The sequence below is a fragment of the Balaenoptera physalus genome (assembly GCF_965194825.1).
Source record: "Balaenoptera physalus genome assembly, chromosome: 20".
In the NCBI taxonomy this organism is placed as follows: domain Eukaryota; kingdom Metazoa; phylum Chordata; class Mammalia; order Artiodactyla; family Balaenopteridae; genus Balaenoptera; species Balaenoptera physalus.
The window spans coordinates 11,119,675-11,138,913 of record NC_138901.1 but is presented as its reverse complement, the minus strand read 5'-3'; the positions used below and the strand labels follow the sequence as shown (position 1 = coordinate 11,138,913).

Here is a 19,239-nt window from a genome sequence, read left to right as displayed (position 1 = left end):
GTTAAGGCAGAGGGGTTTGGGCTGTGGGTAGTAAATGGTGAAACCGGATGGAGGTTTGCTCACCTTCTTGGCCTTAAACGCCCTGTCTCTGGTGATGAGAATGTCTCTCTCCCTCCTGGTACAGGGAGGGGACCTTTCACGTGGGAGATTTGGAGTGAAAAATGGGAGAAGCAGGAGTGATCTTGCTGCTAGTGTGTCCTGAACGCCATCACCAAGCATCTGCCGCCTACATGGCACCTTGACCTCCGTTTCAGTGACTCTTTTTGAGGACAGGACACAGTCCTTAGTGGGGCCAGACTCGTAAATTTGACCCGGTGGATCTTGGTGAGCAGAAAGACTTACTACGGACAACCTGTGGAACATTGACTGACCCCTGCTTTTCAACTGAATGAAGAGTAATTCCATTCTCTTTGTGCCAGGTGTTGTGTGAGATGCTGGGGTTACAGCTTCCTCATGGTGGAACTGCAATTGTGTTAAGTGCTGGAGTGAAAATAATATGGTCTTTCAAGGTCTGAGGTAGCAAAGAGGTTGGTACATTTGATGTACTGAAAGGCAGCCAGCTAGGCTGAAGTGTAGCGATTTAACCTGTGGTTTATAGTCTACTAGGGGAATTAAGAGAAGTATATGGATAAGTAATCTAGTCTGAATATAGACCTCAAGAGGAAAATACAGGATTGGAGTCTGAGGTTCAGGAAAAGCTTCATATGGCATTTGACCACTGGCGGCAAATGGGAGAGCCAAGATTTACTCTGAGGTCCATCTGGGCTGTACTGTGTGTCAGCCTTGTTGTGTTACAGAGCAGTCAGGACACAGAGGCATTTCGATTTAGTAATCAGGAGTCATTCACTCCACAGGAGTCACTCCATCTCTACAGGAGGCAGTTACTGGGTGCTGAGGAAGGAGCAGTGCTCTGGGTTGAGGTTCTGATGTGCTTCAGGGTACAGGCGTGGTGATGGGGAAGGAATGCTGGGGAATGTGGAACACTCCAAGTGGGCCTAGGTGTGAAGGAAGGGGAGCAGGGTGGAAGGCAGGCCTTTATAGGATGTGCAGTCGCAGGGGTGGCTTCCATGTGCTCCAGCTGGGCCCTTTCCCCTCCAGTTTCTCTCTGCTCTTGCCCCAGATGGCTTCCCGAAATAATCCCAGCTCCTCAGAAGGAAGCACAGTCCTGCTGTCCCCAGAATACACTTCAGTCTGATGAGGTTTGAATCTTATCAGCATTTGCTTTCTTGGGAGAAGGCACTTTCCTGGTGTTTTTGCAGTTGGAAATGAGATTCATAATGTTTGAGCACGGGATTAATTAGTGAAGAGAGGGATTAGAAAGAGCAGGAAGCAATAAAAATGCTAATCATGGTCAGATGGATTGTTATTCAGCTCAAGGCCTCAGGCTTTCTTCTACCTTCTCATCTAGTGTCTCTCTAGGCCCAGCTGATACAGCGACCTTACACTTGGCACGAACACATGAAGTCAGAGATATAGCAGTGCCCTTGCGCGGGGCTGGACATGGGTAGCTTTACCTACTGAGCAAAGCCCTTTCTTCACAGTGATTGTTTATCACTAGAAGTTTGTTTCCGGGTTGGAATTGCCTGAACCTAGGAGTGACTGAAATAGCTCATGACTTGTCTCAGTTAACACGTGACGAAATCCTACAGCCATTAATGAAAGGTAAATAATTTACACACATAGTAAGGTCTTAGAAAGAAGGAGACAGTGATCAGTTGTGAAGATTTTCAGATTAAGTCATCACCAACCTAGTGAATGTTTCTTCCTGGGCTGAAAGCAGACAGAACTGTGGAGCAGGAAAAATCCAGAATATGAATGGAAACGAGAATGAGTAGGCAGGGCTAGAGGGGAAGGTCAGGGTCAGTGAGGAGCTACTGAGGAAGGGAGAGTAGGTGGACTTGACCCAGACGCTGTGGGGAAGAAGACACGGGGCGGGGGGCACGTCTCCTTCGTGAACCAGCGCCTCTTCTCCTTGCTGCGGTTCCAGACCATGGGGTTCTCTCCTGGAGGAACCTCTTCATTTTAGAAGAGGAAAATGCAGTTTTCCCCTAAAGCAGTGTTTTGCCACTGGAACGAAAGTGGGCTGCTGGAAGTTTACTGTTTCTCTCTCGTGTCTATTTCCTTTTCCTGAGGTGCTGTTTGCCCATCCCACAGCCCAGCCCCCTGACAGAGTCAGCTGTTACTCATCATTGGCTGGAGCTCTGCTATCCTCCAGGAAAGTCCTGTTAGGCAGGGAGTGGGAGGGCAGCCCTCTAGGATTAAGTTTTAGCCCCTGAGCCTGGCGACCGGGGAGCAGTGTGAAACTCCACCTCAGCTCTCCTGTCATTTTGTCCACAGGAAAAGTTTACCCTGTCACATTCTAAACCAGAGTGTATGTTTTCTGTCAAGAACCTTCCACTTTGGGACTTCCCTGGTGGTGCAGTGGTTAAGAACCCGCCTGCCAATGCAGGGGACACGGGTTCGATCCCTGGTCCGGGAAGATCCCACATGCCATGGAGCAACTAAGCCCATGCACCACAACTACTGAGCCTGCGCTCTGGAGCCTGTGAGCCACAGCTACTGAGCCCACACGCCACAGCTACTGAAGCCCATGCGCCTAGAGCCCAGGCTCCGCAACAAGAGAAGCCATCGCAATGAGAAGCCTGTGCACGGCAACGAAGAGTAGCCCCTGCTCGCCACAACTAGAGAAAGCCCACGCACAGCAACGAAGACCCAACGCAGCCAAAAATAAATAAATTAAAAAAAAAAAAAAAGAACCTTCCACTGTATGGACACCCCTGCAAGGACATCTCCACGAACACATGAAACCATTCCCCAAAGCCTCTTCCCCAGAGAGGATTCTTTAGCAGCAAAACTCAAGTTTATTAAAACAGCTATGACAAGTATAACAAAGTTTACATCGGCCTGTGCTAGGCCAGTGTTTTTCTGTACAAACAACAAGATAATGCTAGATAATGACAGTTAACACTTTGAAAGCATAGCATACAAAACAACGTATCTTCATCAAAAAAAAAAAAAAACCTTCATAAAAGTGGGAAAAAAAATCTCCCTCCCACCCACCAAAGGAGGTCTTCACAGGCTGGCCAGCTCCATCCCAACTCTGAGGTATCAAAGGAGTTCCGAGCGCAAACTGAAGGGATGAACAAGCAACTCCCCCACTCTCACATCCATTAAACGCACAATCCAGCTGATATTGTGGCAGAGTGCCTCTGCATGGAATGATTCAACAATCATAGGTTACTACATGCAAGTGGATACTGTATCAAATCCTGGATTCCTGTGCTCCCCTTTATCAAACATGGTGAAGAGAAACCAAAATAATGGAAATGGAGCACGAATTCTTCTACGGCTCCCTCCAGTGGTGCTGAAGGGCCCATGGTGTCCTTGGCGAGCATTTTCTATTTTTGTAGCTCTCCCCATTCCATGGGCCCAATTTCAAGTTGATTGAGTCGTCATCTCATTCAGAATATGTATGAAAAGACATTTACCTCTGACTTGTAAACAACTGTCATCCCAGGGCTAACAGGTGCTGAGCTACCTAGGAATAGGAATTAGTCCAGAGAGGTCAGAAGCATCAAGTAGATTTTGAAAAAAGGGCACAACACAGTGAGAAAAGCAGCACAAGATCAGGGTGTGTTGACTATTCTTTATTTCCTTTTTCAGAAATGTGACTGGTTTCATATTCTCTCTGAGTGTTATTATGCCTTGGCTGAGACCCAAAGAAAGGACCAGATAGTCATACACTTGGGGAAATCAAGACCACACTAAGAGTTCATGTTTATTTGGCAGAATGATAGAGAGGCAAAAGCTTCCCCAACAAATGCCAGAACCATGCCTTTGATCCAAATTTACAATGATAAACTTTCATTTAGAATTTACTAGAATACTAGAACTGGAAGGAAATCAAACTAAGACACTGAAAAGTGTCCTTGACTCTTGGCCCAGCGCTCTTCACAATGAAAGCCTGTGGGCTCTGACCCTTGAAATTTGGCAGTGACTCATTTGCAGGCTTGGGTGAGGGCTGGCTAGTTTGGCCTCACGGCACTCACATTATGCCCTGACTTGTATTTGTGACAAGACAAAAAAGAGTCTGGCACTTTTTCATATCTTCTTGGAAACCTAGAAATATTTGTACAATTCTCTGAATTTAAAGGAATGGAAGAAAGAAGAAAGCCAGATTCTCATTTGTGAGTGCAGAATAAACTAGAAAAGAAGACAAATTAATAACCCCATTTTCCCTCCCTGTCACTATGTAGTGGTCTGAGGAAGAAGGGCCTCGTGGGCTGGGTAAGTGCATGGTAAGAAGCTAGGACATCTGAGGCAAAGATTCCTATATGTGAAGCTGAGAAGCTATTTTTTGGTCTCTCCTGGAATGCAGAGGATGGTGGTTTATTCTAGTTTCATATAATCTTCAATTCTCACCTCCTAATGAACGGTATTCAGAATATGAGAAGATAGTTTCAGAATATACACATGTTCCTGAAACAGCTTGGCTCTCAAAAAGTTATCAGCCGGACAGCACATCTTGGTCTCAAATTTAGTACTGTGCCAATAGCTTTCCTTCTAAGCACGCACAAAGGCGATAGCCCACAAAGGAACCCATCCCACCAGTGAGGAGGCAAGAGCCTTCTCTGCCCAAGTCTCTTGCAGAGATAGAAAATGATTCTATCTTGTTTGTCGATTCCGTTTCAGTTCAGCAGCCATTTTCCACACAGAGACACAACTGGACAGCAGTATCTCTTCTGGGAACTGAGATTCCATTTCGGGAAGAATTTCACTCTCTTTAGTCTCCATGTAACTCACTAGCGTGTCTCTCAGGCTGAAAAACCAAGGAACAAGAGACAGCGTTAAACAGTCATGCGACATAAGGAGACCATCACTGGTCACTTTTTCAGGTCGTCAGAGAACCAAAGTGCTCATGAAGGCCAGAAATAACGAGTCAACCAGCTGCTGAGTTACTGACCTGGCACTAGAATCCTGGGTTCAAGGTTCTAGTACATCCCTGCTGCTCCCCACACTGCAGTGCACATACCCTATGGGATGGAGCTCCCCTTGATAGGGGCCCCGTCAGATGGTTCTAAGCACTCTAGTAATACATTTGCTTTACAAAAAAAGCCTCGCCATTCAAAACAAGCTTATATTCATGTTCATGATTTGTTGATTTGTTCATGATTTGTATCCAGTTCATGATTTGTATTAACAAAGATCGTAAATTCTCTAGAAAAGGGATCTTCTTTCCCTACACTAAAAGTCCAGGATAGTAAAAACTTCTTGAATAAGTTCAAAGAATACAAATGTAAATAGGCATATGCCATATACATAATGGAGGAAAATAGCAATTACGAAGTGTGTCGGTGAGGAAAACTGGAGTTTGACTATCTATTTAGAAAAACAGTAAAGCTAAATCCCTACCTCAGGCCACACATAAAAATAAGTGGTTAACAAAACAAATGTAATGTATAAAACTATAAAAGCACAGGAAAAAACATGGGAGGATATTTTATAACCTTGGGATAAGACTCTTATAGGTATATTTTTCCTATAGAGTCCTTGTAGGAAAATTCTGTCAGATCTGGCTTCATAAAATTAAAGATAGAGTATTTGTAACATAACAGATAAAAGATTAAGAAAAAGACAAACAGCCCAAAAGAAAAATAATCATAAGATATCAAGAGGCAATTTGGAGGAAGATATACAAATGGCTGATAAATATTTTCAGCTTCACCAGTAAATAGGAAAATACAAGCAAAAATTAGATACCATTTTTGGGCCATTAGATTGGTAAAAATATAAAAGACGAATAATATCCGATGTTGGGTATTCTTATACACTATACATTGGCGTAGCTTTTTCTATCAAATTTAAAATGCACATCTCTCTGACGTAGGAAGTCCACTTGTTATAATGAGAATATATGACTTTTTTGCAATTGGTAATGGTAAATCAGCAGGAAACCAATTTCTGCAGTAACATAAGAATGATTTTCATGTCTGTGGAAGATCTCGGGAGACGTGGCAGAATGTTGTGTGTGTGCCTCGCTCAGCAGGCTTACAAGCCTGTACCTCCACTCAGGGTTGAAATTCTCCGCGGTCTTGGGGTTCTTCAGCTTCAAGATCATCATTTCGTGAAGTTCCAGGAGGAAGGCATCCAGGCCAATCTGATTCAGGAAGGTGTTGAGCAGCTTAACATTTTCAGGGCTGAGATCAACTTTGTACCTTGGACTGATTTCCCCAAATGGCTCCTGGAATGAAATAACAACACATGACACACGGAAGCCTGGGAAGGGAGCATGCGGCTCCCTTGGTCCAGGTGGACAGGAAGAGGCCAGACTCACTTTTCTCAGTCGAAGCAGATGTTCAGACTTGTGGGCAGAGAGGAACTGCCAGAGGGAGATGGTGTGTTTTAACTGGCATCTGTTTAAGGCCTGAAAGAGAACAGAACTCCTGAATAGGAGGTGCTGTTTTCACTTGGCCCTGCACTGATTCCACCTCCCTCACTATGGAGGCACCTCTGCTTCGTCCACTAATTCCCTGCCTCATCTCCAGAACGTCTCTGAAAGCCCTCTCCCCGCTGCAACATCTCGGGGTCCACCAGCGGCATGCAGTTTGCAGGCACGCCTCCGCATATTTGTGGCACTGAGTCTAGATTCTTAAGTTCCGAGCACATCTCCGCCTTTCCCATCAGTGTGTTCTGATTACACTGTGGACTGGCTGGGGGAGGGGGTGTTCTTGCCTCCCCTCCTTTTCAGGGGCTGCTTAGATCAGTACTCCCTGGGTGGTGGTATCCCAGTAGGAAGTGGGGAGACGATGGAGGGGGACAATGCTGATTTCCTTTGGAGAGAGGCTGACATGAGACCCACCTCTGAAACCTGTGAGGCCTGATCACCCATCCGCAGCATGTCTTGGATATACACATTTAAGTGCATGTTTGGATCGCCCCCAGCTGTGCTCAGAAACCCCAACGTGACTTCTATGGCAGACAGAGCGTCACAGGCATCGCTGTAGGACTGCAGTTGTCCTCTGATGGCACTGATGGCCACGCTGGGGAGGGGGCTCTAGGAAGTCAAAAGCAGGATAGAGTTCATGGTTGGGGGGGCTTCCTGTGCACTGCTACTTGATAAGCGTGCTTACCTTCTTCACTGCTAAGGCCACAAAATGGGACAGACTCTCTAACTTAAACAGCAGTAGGACTTCCCTGGTGGCGCAGTGGTTAAGAATCCACCTGCCAATGCAGGGGACACGGGTTCAATCCCTGGTCTGGGAAGATCCCGCATGCCGTGGAGCAACTAAGCCCATGCACCACAACTACTGAGCCTGTGTGCCACAACTACTGAGCCCATGTGCTGAAACTACTGAAGCCTACGTGCTCCACAACAAGAGAAGCCACCGCAATGCGAAGCCCACGCACCGCAATGAAGAGTAGCCCCTGCTCACCACAACTACAGTAAGCCCGCGCGCAGCAACAAAGACCCAAAGCAGCCAAAAAAAAAAAAAAAAAAAAAACCAAAACAGCAGTAGTTAACACTTGGTGCTTGTTAAGTGTCAGCAGTATTTAGGTATGTTACAGAAAGAGAGATGAACTCCATGAATCCTCAAACTAACTTTGTGAAGATATGCATATGGACATATACATACATACAAACCACACACATATACGTCACACAGACACCCCCCCCCCACACACACACACAACACACATAAACCAGAAAAGCAGGAATAAATAAGTTCTGTGGACCTTTTGCATCAGCATACACAGTCATGACATCATTGCTAAAAAACTACAAGCACAAGATTTCAATCTGTTTATACTGAACAAGAAAACTTCTGCTGATCTGCTGTCCTGTTTGCCCTCTGGAAAAAGCACCGGGCTCTGAACGTAGGGAGGCCCTGAAACTCTTTGGTGCTCATGGCAAATGCCCGCAGTGAGGGTGGAAGAGTCCTAACATGGATGGAAACACTCTGATAAGACAGAGGCACATGCAAATAAGATTGATCATCATCACCTGTGGCATTTTGTTCTTGATGTCCATGAAGAGACGTTCATAGTTCCAGTCACGTCTGTATACCAGAGTGGGTATTCCCTAAAGTGAGAAAGAAAAAAGTCTTTGGAAATGGAATCCACTGTGGAGGTTTCCATCAAATGACAATATATGCCTGAGCAGAAACTCAAATGTAGTCCCATGCTATTCAGTGCATCACCAGGCAAAGCAGGCAGCTCCTTGTTGCCATGTGATGTCCGTGTTTAACCCGTAATCTATGGAAACAGTGACATGAGGAACCCAGCCTGGCCTTTGTGGCCAAGCAGATACCGTCACATAGAATACTGTGGCCTGCAGACCGCCCGGGGAAGTAGGTCATGAGGACCTCCCAGTGGGACACAGCACAGACTGAACGAGGGGGCACTCTGCTAACAGGGAGAGCAGAGTGAATTAAAAGCAGCCTTGAGCTCAAACAGTTCACAGTCTAACTGCAGGCAGGGAAGGAGCATAAATATACTGAAGTACCATACCCTTGACTGGACCTGGAAGGAGCAAGTACAGCCCAGGTAAAGAACAGATGGGGAAGTGCAGGGTGCATTCAGGGGAGGGAGAGTGACCCAGTATGTGAGGTTATGGGGTTCAACGTGGGGAAGTGGCTGGAGACAGGGTCAGGGCAAGGCCACAGGGCCTTTTGTGCCACATGCGCATCAAGGTTATCCAACAGGGTGGTGGGATGCAGATCTGGATGTAAGATATGTGGGCTAAAGAGCCTGAAGGCAGGGACCAGTTGGGAGCTACCGTAGCAGTGGAACTTAAGGACAGATGCTTTGAACTAGAGCAGTGGGCTCTGGTGGTGAAACGGGGGTGCCTGATGGCTATGGTGGTAAAACAGGGGCGCCAGATGACAGACTGTGTGTGCAGACTAAAGGAAAAGGGGGAAAACAATGAGGTTTTGGTGGTGCCATTAATTATGGCATAGAAATCCGGACAATGAGTCCATTGAGACCTGCAGACACCCTTGGAGTAATAAAGTGTGGATTCAGATGCATAGACAGCTCCGGAGAGCCGTCAGCCCCGATGGCAGGGGTGGTCATGGACACTGGGGGTGTGGAAGAAGGGTCCATTGGTCCCTCCTCACTTTGAAACCACTGTGATCAAAGCCATACTCAGGGCAACTTTTGCAAAACAGACACGCCGACCACATAAATACAGCAGGCCAGCCTTGCCTTGAGGGTTAGCCTGGGCTTGCCCTGCAGGAAGCGGCTGATGATCTGGCGCTGGATCTTCTCCAGGTCAAACTCCTGCAAGGTCTCCCCGCCCTGCTCCACGTGGTACTGGCAGTTGGAGAGAATTAGCGGAATCAAGTCCCGCTCCACTTCGTAGCTGATGACGTGCAGGTCGGCGACCTCGGAGGCATCGATGGAGTAGCTGGGGGACAGATAGATAGAGCTCAGCACTCCAGTCATGGCCTGGTGATATGGAGTCAGCTCCTGTCTGATGTTGCCACGGGCTGTGCAGGTGAAGGGACATGCAAATCTGTGACACTTGTGAGCGTGGCCGAAGGGTATCTGTTCGAGAAAGACCTGAAGCCTGGCTTGCTGTCCCCAGGCCTGGGGACCCTGCTTCCCTGCTTGTGCCGCCTCAGAAACGACTTCCTGAGCTGAAAGGGCGTCCCCTGCTGTGGGCCTGCACACTCACCTGTTGTCTTCCTTGGAGAACTTGTCTACTGCGTAGACAATTTCGTTGTGCAAGTTAATCAAGTAGCTGACTAAAGCGGTGGAGCAGAGGCCCAGGCCCTGGCGGCGCGGCAGGATGACTTCAAAGTCAGTGTCCAGATCGAGGTTGCAGCTGCAGTAGTCTTTAGGCAGCTTGATCTCACCTTTAAACGACAGAGGGGCAGTCACCTCCCTGCTGTTTCTTTCACAGCATCAGGACTGGGAGCCCACCACGGTGGGAGCGGGGGCAACGCAGAAGCCACCTCAACAGAACAGAGCTGGGAACCAGGGGTGCTTTTGCTTGCCATCTCTATTTTATGTGCTGATAAGTTTCAAATGTTCTCAACTCCTTTTTGATACCGTATTTATAGACTCAAGAGGACTGAGGGTTTGCTCTTCCTGATATGTTATGCCCTCATCTCAGACACCCCACCAAGAGTCCTCAGATCCAGCATTAGATGCACACGGCATGGCACTGTGCAGACGCGGAACAAGAAGAGTTAGGCTGGAGAGAAAGGGCCTTCAGAGACGTGCTCCTGTAACGTGTAGCGTTAAAGGGGATTTGACACTTACCATTGGTCTCCAGCGATCGCCTCAGCTTGTTCCATGTCGACAGAAAGATACTGATTCTGTTGCAGGATAACTGCTTCAGCCCATCTGTCAAACAAAACACTTGTCAGAACTCCGAGATAACACCTACCCCGTCTAACTCTGTTGGTCAAACCAACAGAGTTACTTGCTCTTTGACCCCTACCTTCATGCCATCACCAACACGTTCTAAATGCTGTTTAAGCTAAAGCTGAGTCTGAGGAACCAGAGAGGGAGGTGCTTGTCTGTTACAGCAAAAGCCTCTAATGTGTCCCAGGGATTCACAGCACCTACTGCTTTATGCTACAAGCTTAGGGCACAGAGCTCACATTAGCCCTGAACTGGAGTCTCCGAGTTGGACGGATCCTTTTGAACCACAACGTGGATCGTCCTGATCCCCTATAAGAGCAGAGACCTACCTGAACTGTGACTGCTAATGAAACTTCTGATGGATTTGTACTCAACTTCTGAAACATTCTGGAATCGTTTCACTAGATTCCTTTGCAGGGCCAGAATCTCAGGCAAGAATTTCACCAGTCTCAGTTCTGCTTCCTAGAGAAGGGAAGACCACCAGGAACACTTTTTTTTTTTAATCAGTCATCAATTTTATACACATCAGTGTATACATGTCAATCAGGAACACTTTTTAATGTACTGGGGAAACAGACTTCAAGGCTGGCTCAGGACATGTATTTGTAGTTTGATCTGGTCAACATGCCATTTTACATGATGACACATAATGATACTTGAGAATGGGGAACAGGCCACACCATTATGTCAGCAAGTACCTAGTGACTGCTTACAACGTGTTGGCCAGTGTTCTTCTACCCTCTAGAGGCTGGGGAGCAAACCCGTAGGGCCGACACGTCAAGTGTGTTTGCCAGAAGCTGATGAAAGAAAGCAGCCTCTTGAGCCCATGAGATGGGCTAGGTGTGGAGAGGAGCTGCTGAGAGCAAGAAGACCAAGCTTTTAGGCAATGATGCTTGGCGCTATTCCGGTGTCGTTCTGAAGACCTAGGACCTAAGCTTCTTCAGTTTAATGGACCTGTGCACATCAGTGACAGATCACAGTATTAACACAATGGCCTTCCCACTGGGAACTCATTTTCATTATCTGACCCACAGAAATTTCTGAGTCATCTTACTTCTTCCTAGACTGCATACATTGGTCCATGGAGGGAAATGATTGGAAAATCTATTGTAGAGAATAAAAGTTCAAATGGATTAAAGTTAGGAACCGTGTGTAACTCTGGTTCTAAAAGATATGACACACACTTTACTGCTCTCCTTCCCACAATCCCACCACCACCCTCACTCCGAATGGTTCAGGAACAGGGAAGATTCTTTGTTTGTTTGATTTCGGCTGTGCATCCTCAACTCGAGATTTTTTTGTTCAACAGACACTCATTGGTGACTAACTGCTCCAGGCACTGGGGGCAGGGGTGAAGATGAACAGACAAAGGAAACATTTTCATTGTATTCCTTCTTGCTGAGTGATTGGGAGAGACCCTCCTGGCCCTCAAGTTCTTTACAGATACCTGCTAATTCCAACTCGTGTACATATTTCACCTGTGACTTTATGTTTCAAACAACTCATACAGATTGATGTGTTTAGAGATCTCTGCTCTATCCCTGAGTCTTCTGCCAGAGACATTCTATTCAAAAATCAAAGTAGTCTGATGGCTGTCCCATCCTCAGGACTAATCAGACTAAATGAGAGTGGGGCCTTCAGGTCTCCAGGGGACATGTAGGCCGCATTCACGGCGAGGCAGCCTCACCTTCTGTAGGAACTTCCAAAGGATGGGCACTGTTTCTTTGCCATTCTTCTGCTCCACAATGTGCTGGAGGTACTCAATGGTGATCCTTTTCCTGCAGCTCCACATCTTAGAGCAGTGAACCACGCTATTCTGGGGCAGGTGGGGCAGGAAGGCCACCGGATCACCGTACACGATTTTGGCCACAGGGTTGGAGCTGATGCGCTCATCTTGGCTGATCCGAGTGTTCACCGCCAGGAGGGTTTTATCTAGATGCTAGGTAAGGAAAGCGACATGGGATCTGGAAATGAGATGCTACTGCAGACAGGCTGGACACCTAGTGACCTTACCAGTGGGCAGATTCAGGGACCCGCCCTCCTCGTTTTAGCCCGTAATCAAATATTCATATTTGCCATCTTTTATTATAATTTATGTGATCCTTATTTGTAGGATTTTGTCTCCCCAAACAGAATAAGTCTCAGAGACCTATATTTAATTCATTCATTCATTCATTCATTTATTTATTGATCTTGCCACACAGCATGTGGGATCTTAGTTCCCCGACCAGGGATCAAACCTGTGCCCCCTGCAGTGGAAGGCAAGGTCTTAACCACTGGACCGCCACGGAATTCCTCAGAGACCTTTATTTTATTACCATTATTTTACTTGATGACTTCTATTTCCTGATGGGCCTAGTTACTCTCAGTAACATTCTTATCTGACAGGGTTTATTTCTCTGCCTCTTGCTCTCACATTCTGCTGTAAAAAGTAACGGGAGAGAAAACTAGTGCCTGCACTTTCTGAACTCCCAGTAATTCCTCAGCCTGACACACTGACCAGCCTTGGGAGGGGACAGGATGGGGTGGGGGGGGGCAACAGGAGGGTGGGGTGACTGCATAGAGAACACCTAAATCTGTGGCTTAGCCTAGGGCTTCAATAAGGGACACTTCCAGAAGGGACAACAGACCGAGCACTCAGTAGAGGCCCAGGAAACACCCTCCCACACTTTCCCAAAGTAGCCCTGTAGCTATGCATCACTTACCTTTAGTTCAGGCAGAATAATAGTCTCAACAAGCTTTTCCCAGTTGTTCCTCTCTTGTCTGGTTGACAATTCTGTGCCAAAATTTAAAGACCCTACAAAGAAAAATGTGTCTGTTACCCAAGAAACAAAAGCAGTCTGCATAAACACTAAATAAATGTTAAATTGAAATAATGCTCCTTTTGGAGGTGGGGGCGGGGGCGGGTATATCTTCCTAAATTAACCTGAGCATTTAAAAATGGTTCCTGCTGCTACCACCAACCTCATGATCTTCATGAAGAAACTTAGAACTCTAAAAACTCTAACCCACATAATTATCATCTTAAAACCATTCTGAACAAAATTACTGAAAGGACAGTACTTTAAATCAGAAGCCCAGGGGCAAAATAATGGTGGCCAGTGGTAGCACCAGTTGCCTCAGCTGCTGCCACCTGGGCTTGAGGACGGAGGTGGGACCCTGTGGATGCCCGCGTGAGGCAGAGTGCTGTGGAAACTGTTGGCATGCTTCTAGAATTTGGTCACTTTGTCAGTATGATACTGGGTGAGCTTACCTAGTTTGAAATTGCACTAGAATGAGAGGCTTAAAATAAAATAAAGTTTTGCTAAATGGAAAATATATACTGATGTTGGTTTCTGGGAAAAAAGCTCCTGAAGTGGGAATGGATTTTCTTGTGAAGTAGCAGAACTTTTTACTGCTATTGTTATTATTTTATATAACATTGTCATTACAGTGGTAATTTTAAAAGATTTTTGCAGATAAGCAAAAAGAAAACAAAACTGTTCTTAATTCCACCACTCAGAGATAACCCTCTTACTAACTTGTCTTACAGACCTTTTCTTTCTGTGTGGATTTTAAATTTTAAAATAGAAAAATTCGCTCAGTGAACATAATAGATAGCCTGCTTTTTCACGTTAACAAATTATGGACACGTACATATATTAAGTCAGCCCACAACTGCAGTATTTTTTAGGAAAAGCAGATGCTGCCCCCCTAAAACAGAACAGATGTACAAAGAGACCAAGTTCCAAGCACTTATCAAACATCAGTCTCTCTGATGGTGATGTTTCTTTAACACACATCACCTGTTTTGGACAACAACAATACGTTCCCCATACAGTGGGTAAACTACAACCAAGGCTGACTTTTGAAACTAAAGCCTCCCAAATACACTGGCATTTAACACTCTGAGCACACCCAGCAGGGGATCAATGGAAAGGCCCGGCAGGTCCTCCCCTCCCCCACTCTCTGGAAGGTGCATGTCTTCCTGCTTCCCCTTCCTCTCCCTCTGGGGTCAGGACGAGGGCGCTGCTTCCTCTGCTGGCTGTGCCCCACGCCCCTCGGCCCCATGCCCGGCTCCTCACTGTGGCCCTGCTCTCCGAGGAGGTGGCTGAGGACAAGATGCACCACGCTGGCGGTCTCGTCTGCGCTCCTCCCCAGCGTCTTCATTAACTGCTCCAGGTCTCTCTGGATATGCTGCAGCAGAAACCCTTTTGGATCCCTCACCGGAGGCTTAATGATGTTCATCAAAGCCTGTGGGGGCAAGGGGACAAAATGTCAAGCAAGATCTTGTTTGTGGAGGAGATGGCAAGTTCAGGAGAGGTCAGGACGAGGTGAAGAACCAGCCCCGAGCCAGAGGACAGTCTCTAGGAGGGATGTCAGTGTGATTCAAACAGCGGTGGCGAGAGAAGGCTCAGGAGCAGAGATGACCACAGTCTGAAAACAAGTGCCTTCTATATCCTCAGTGTGAAATAAAGAATTTTCAAAGCCTGAACTTTTTGCTATCACGGTTAATTAACTTAGAGGAAATGCAGCCTGCTCTCTTTCTTCCCCAGAGCTGCAGCAAAGACAGGTAAAATCACGGTTATTTTAGCCTCTCCATTCCCAGGTGTGGACCGGAGACATAGAGCTGTTCATTAAAAATTTATTTTACATAATCTGACAAGTAGTTCCCCCTCACCACCACAGACCACAGTGAGAAAAATTAGGATATGTGAATTTAATATTATGTTTTGCATTAGGTAACAATGACATATTTGAAATCCACAACAGGTGGCTAGAACTTTTTATTTTTTTCAACTATTTTAAATGATTTATTAAACATTTTAAATGATTTATTAAAATTTAAAAGTCAAAGTACAAATTATAAGAATGACAATTAAAAATTCAGACCAAAATAGTTTAAATAATGCTAAATTTTTTATTTCAATTTTGATTTTAATTAAACCTTTTAAAGTATTTTCAGGGCTTCCCTGGTGGCAGAGTGGATAAGAATCTGCCTGCCAATACAGGGGACACAGGTTCGAGCCCTGGCCTGGGAAGATCCCATATGCCGCGGAGCAACTAAGCCCGTGCGCCACAACTACCGAGCCTGCACTCTAGAGCCCGTGAGCCACAACTAGTGAGCCCACGCACCACAACTACTGAAGCCCACTTGCCTAGAGCCCGTGCTCCGGAACAAGAGAAGCCACTGCCAAATGAGAAGCCAGTGCACCGCAACGAAGAGTAGCCCCCGCTCGCCACAACTAGAGAAAGCCCTTGCACAGCAACGAAGACCCAACACAACCAAAAATAAATAAATAAATAAAATTTTAAAAATAAATAAATAAAAAATATTTTCGTATTAAGTGTTTTAATTCTAATGTTCGATATCCATCTAGTTGTCAAAGTAAAGAATTGGTATCATATACAGTTAACTTGAGGTCATATTGATACCACCCTGTTGGTTATCTTTTACAATTATTTCCTTTTTTAAACTTTCAACGAGTTACTTTTAGAATAAACCTTATGCCTCCTATGGAAAAAAAAAAAAGAATTCATGTCAGGCTTCAACATGTTTCATCTGGACCTACATGCACTAATAAATGTAAGCTAATCAGATTTGTTTTATATTGTAAAGCATTCCTTGTGTGTTACTATTGCCAATAATATTCTAATCCATGAGAACACCTAGAACCACAAATTGGACCTTCAAAGAGGAGTAAGAAAATAGTTACTTATTTCTACTAAGTATCCTAACTAAGGATACTTAGTTATCAGAGAAGCAGTACATTCATACTCTCTGAAAGGAAGGAGTGGACAAATTCATTAATCTCTTTTCCCTTGCCCAAGCACTCTGCCACTCAGATCTTCCCCATACTCCCTAAATAGTTTCTGCCTCTGATGTCAGTAAGGGCACAACACACAAACCTCACAGCATTCAAACCTAGGAAGTAGTCTTGTGTTTCAAGGGGCAAAATCAGAGAACTCTGGAGCGGGAAAGGGTTTAGTCACAATGAAACCAAGCAGGACCCTGTAGGGCCTTCCCAAGAACTGGCTAGGACTTTTTAGACAAAAGGATTCACTGTGAAAAAAATTACTGTTGAAACTAAACACATGGTTCAGCAGTACAATGCTCTACCTGGGGACTTTGGGCGGCTCCCCAAAGCATAGCCAAATGAGTGAGTAGCCGGATGAGAAGGAAGACCACTGGGGACAGCTCTCGGTCAGATACCATGGCCTCGCCTCTCGGTGGTGGGTTTCCCAGCACGTGGCCAGTCTGAGTTCTGTCCATCTTGTTTCTGGAAAAGGACAAGAGAAGATAGGGTGAAGGCTGAAGATCACCATTTCTTCTCAGCTCTGGGGGCACAGTTCCCATTCTTAGAACCTGGAGACCAGGTTCAGAGTTTTGAAGAAAACAATGTTAAATTACATATTCTACTAAGCCTAGACTACTTTCCTATATTAGAAGATGTTTTTTTTCGGGGAGGGGGGGGCCACACCATGCGGCATGTGGAACTTCCCTGACCAGGGATTGAACCCATGCCCCCTGCAGTGGAAACGTGGCATCTTAACCACTGGAACACCAGGGAAGTCCTAGACCACTGTCCTAAGAGTCTTCTTCTTTATAGACTGACCTTTCTGGCTGACTAAAAGCCCACAACAGTGTAAAGTGGCTGTTTGTGAAACTAGTGGTTGCCAGTGGGGAGAGGGAAGGGAGGAGGGGCAGTGTAACGGTAGGGGGTCAAGAGGTACAAACTATTATGTATAAAATAAGCTACAAGGATATATTGCACAATACAGAGAAGATAGCCAATATTTTACAATAACTATAAATGAAGTATAACCTTTAAAATTGTGACTCACTAGATTGTACACCTATAACTTATATAATATCGTACATCAACTATACTTCAATTAAAAAATAATAATAATTTTGAAGGACTTCCCTGGTGGTGCAGTGGTTAAGAATCCGCCTGCCAATGCAGGGTACAGGGGTTCAATCCCTGGTCCGGGAAGATCCCACATGCCGCGGAGCAACTAAGCCTGTGCGCCACAAATACCGAGCCCGCGCGTCACAACTACTGAAGCCCACGCGCCTAGAGCTTGTGCTCCACAACCAGAGAAGCCAACGCAATGAGAAGCCCGCACACGGCAACGAAGAGTAGCCCCCGCTCGCCACAATTAGAGAAAGCCCGCGTGCAGCAGCGAAGACCCAACACAGCCAAAAAAAAAAAAAAAAAAAAATTTGAAAGCATAAAAAACTGGCTGTTTGTGCTAGTCCTGGGGCCATGTGTCAGGATGGAGGTCTGGACCTGCTTCTTCCACTGAATCATTGTGGGGGGTGGGGGGAGAAGGCAGGCCAAGGACAGTCAGAGTTTGGAATAGCTGACATTACCATGGGAATATGTACACACTGTTCTCCTTTTCCCAAATCAAAAACTGGGATCCAAGGTCTGGCAAAGGATTTGGCATCACACCCAGACGGGAGGTATAGTGTGATGGGTACATTCAGTTGCAAAGCTACTGGAGATTCTAGGACATTCTGATAGTTTATGGAGATAACAGATTAGCATATTTTCAACTGTGACAGCACTAAATGAGCTAGAATATATGATGAACGTAGAGAGGTCACACCTCCTATTAAGGGAGCATGTGTAACCATACTCATCTCATGAGCAAGTGTGGGATTATGAGATCAGATTTTTAGCTGGATTCTGAGGTATTTGATAAGATTGACTATGTCTCCTCTATTTTTCTGAAAAGAAAAAGAATAAGCTAAGAGAGTTTATAAGTGACAGACTTAAATGTGCCTCTGAATTTGGTCACCTGTTTACGTCAAGCAATTTCTACAGGGGTTGTGCCCAAGATTCAAATGGAAGACATCTGAATTAACAAGTATTAATAAGTATTAACGCATGGTCTGCTTTGCATTAAGAGCCCAGTTAGCCAATGACAGATCAAATGCCTCAATACTGAATGACCACAGGGACCTTGGCGTTGATATCAACAAGACCCAGGTCCAAATGTACAATAGTAATTGATACTATATTTAGTACTGATTTATCAGCTGGAATAGAAACAGCCCCAAAGCCCATGGTTTGACTACTTAGAAAGGAGATAGCATCTTACATACTTGATAACATGAAATCCATCCTTTGGTTTGTGATCAATCCCTCCAACTGCAGCACCACAGTCAATACAAAAGCTCTGTTCCATCGGCAAGCCACACTAGGATAAACACAAATGTGACCCCAGCTCAGTTTGGACAAATGCCATTGTGCAAATGAGCACATACTTACCACAGGAGGTAGCGGACGCCACTACGATTGCTTCCTTTAGCTTATGTGTGTGTCAGGTGGGGCTACAGGAGCCCTGGGAGACAGGGCAGGCACTCCATGCCAACTATGTTGTATGTGGGCAAATTTAGACTTTTTAAAAATAGAGACAATTTAAGTTTTATTCCTAAATAGTCACTCTATAGACAAATATATAAAACTCAATCTTCCTTTCTCATATTCATCACTGTTTTCCATTCATTCCCCCACCTATCACACTGGCCTTACTGCTTTACTATCTAACGCCAGGAATACTATAGTAGCTTCCAAACTGATTTCCCTAACGCCATTTGGACTTTTTTATTTTTAAAAAATGCAACCATATGATTCACTACTTCCAAAGGCTCATTTTTCAAACTCAGACTGTGTGCTACTATATACACTGAATAACAGTCTATCACAAACCAGTCTCAGATTCCCAGACCACAGAATTTCAGGAGCAGTTTTAGGAAGGATCTATTTTAATCCTGTTTCACGGACAAGGAAGTGAGAAGCTCAGAAAGATAAAGTAAAATGCATGTATCAGGTTTATCCTCCAGGTCGCCTATTTATTTATTAAATAACATTTGTC

General features: G+C 45.5%; 1 protein-coding gene and 1 long non-coding RNA gene across 2 annotated transcripts in view; one reads left to right on the top strand and one right to left on the bottom strand.

Moving 5' to 3' along the window:
- Positions 1–127: 127 nt before the first annotated feature.
- On the top strand, positions 128–15,684 carry LOC309650319. Its single transcript, XR_014257522.1, has 2 exons — positions 128–527; positions 15,317–15,684. It is a non-coding gene; the product is annotated as an uncharacterized lncRNA (long non-coding RNA).
- RNF213 (ring finger protein 213) overlaps positions 2,839–19,239 on the bottom strand; it is a 114,241-nt gene continuing 97,840 nt past the window's right edge. The window contains exons 56-69 of the mRNA XM_082441536.1: positions 18,467–18,561; positions 16,472–16,631; positions 14,436–14,604; positions 13,077–13,168; positions 12,059–12,310; positions 10,701–10,833; positions 10,267–10,350; positions 9,677–9,857; positions 9,205–9,406; positions 8,003–8,080; positions 6,860–7,054; positions 6,335–6,424; positions 6,063–6,241; positions 2,839–4,819 (exon numbers count right to left, since the gene is read on the bottom strand). Coding sequence (XP_082297662.1) covers positions 4,666–4,819; positions 6,063–6,241; positions 6,335–6,424; positions 6,860–7,054; positions 8,003–8,080; positions 9,205–9,406; positions 9,677–9,857; positions 10,267–10,350; positions 10,701–10,833; positions 12,059–12,310; positions 13,077–13,168; positions 14,436–14,604; positions 16,472–16,631; positions 18,467–18,561 — 2,064 coding nt within the window. The 3' untranslated portion in view covers positions 2,839–4,665. The remainder of the gene's footprint in view (positions 4,820–6,062; positions 6,242–6,334; positions 6,425–6,859; positions 7,055–8,002; positions 8,081–9,204; positions 9,407–9,676; positions 9,858–10,266; positions 10,351–10,700; positions 10,834–12,058; positions 12,311–13,076; positions 13,169–14,435; positions 14,605–16,471; positions 16,632–18,466; positions 18,562–19,239) is intronic.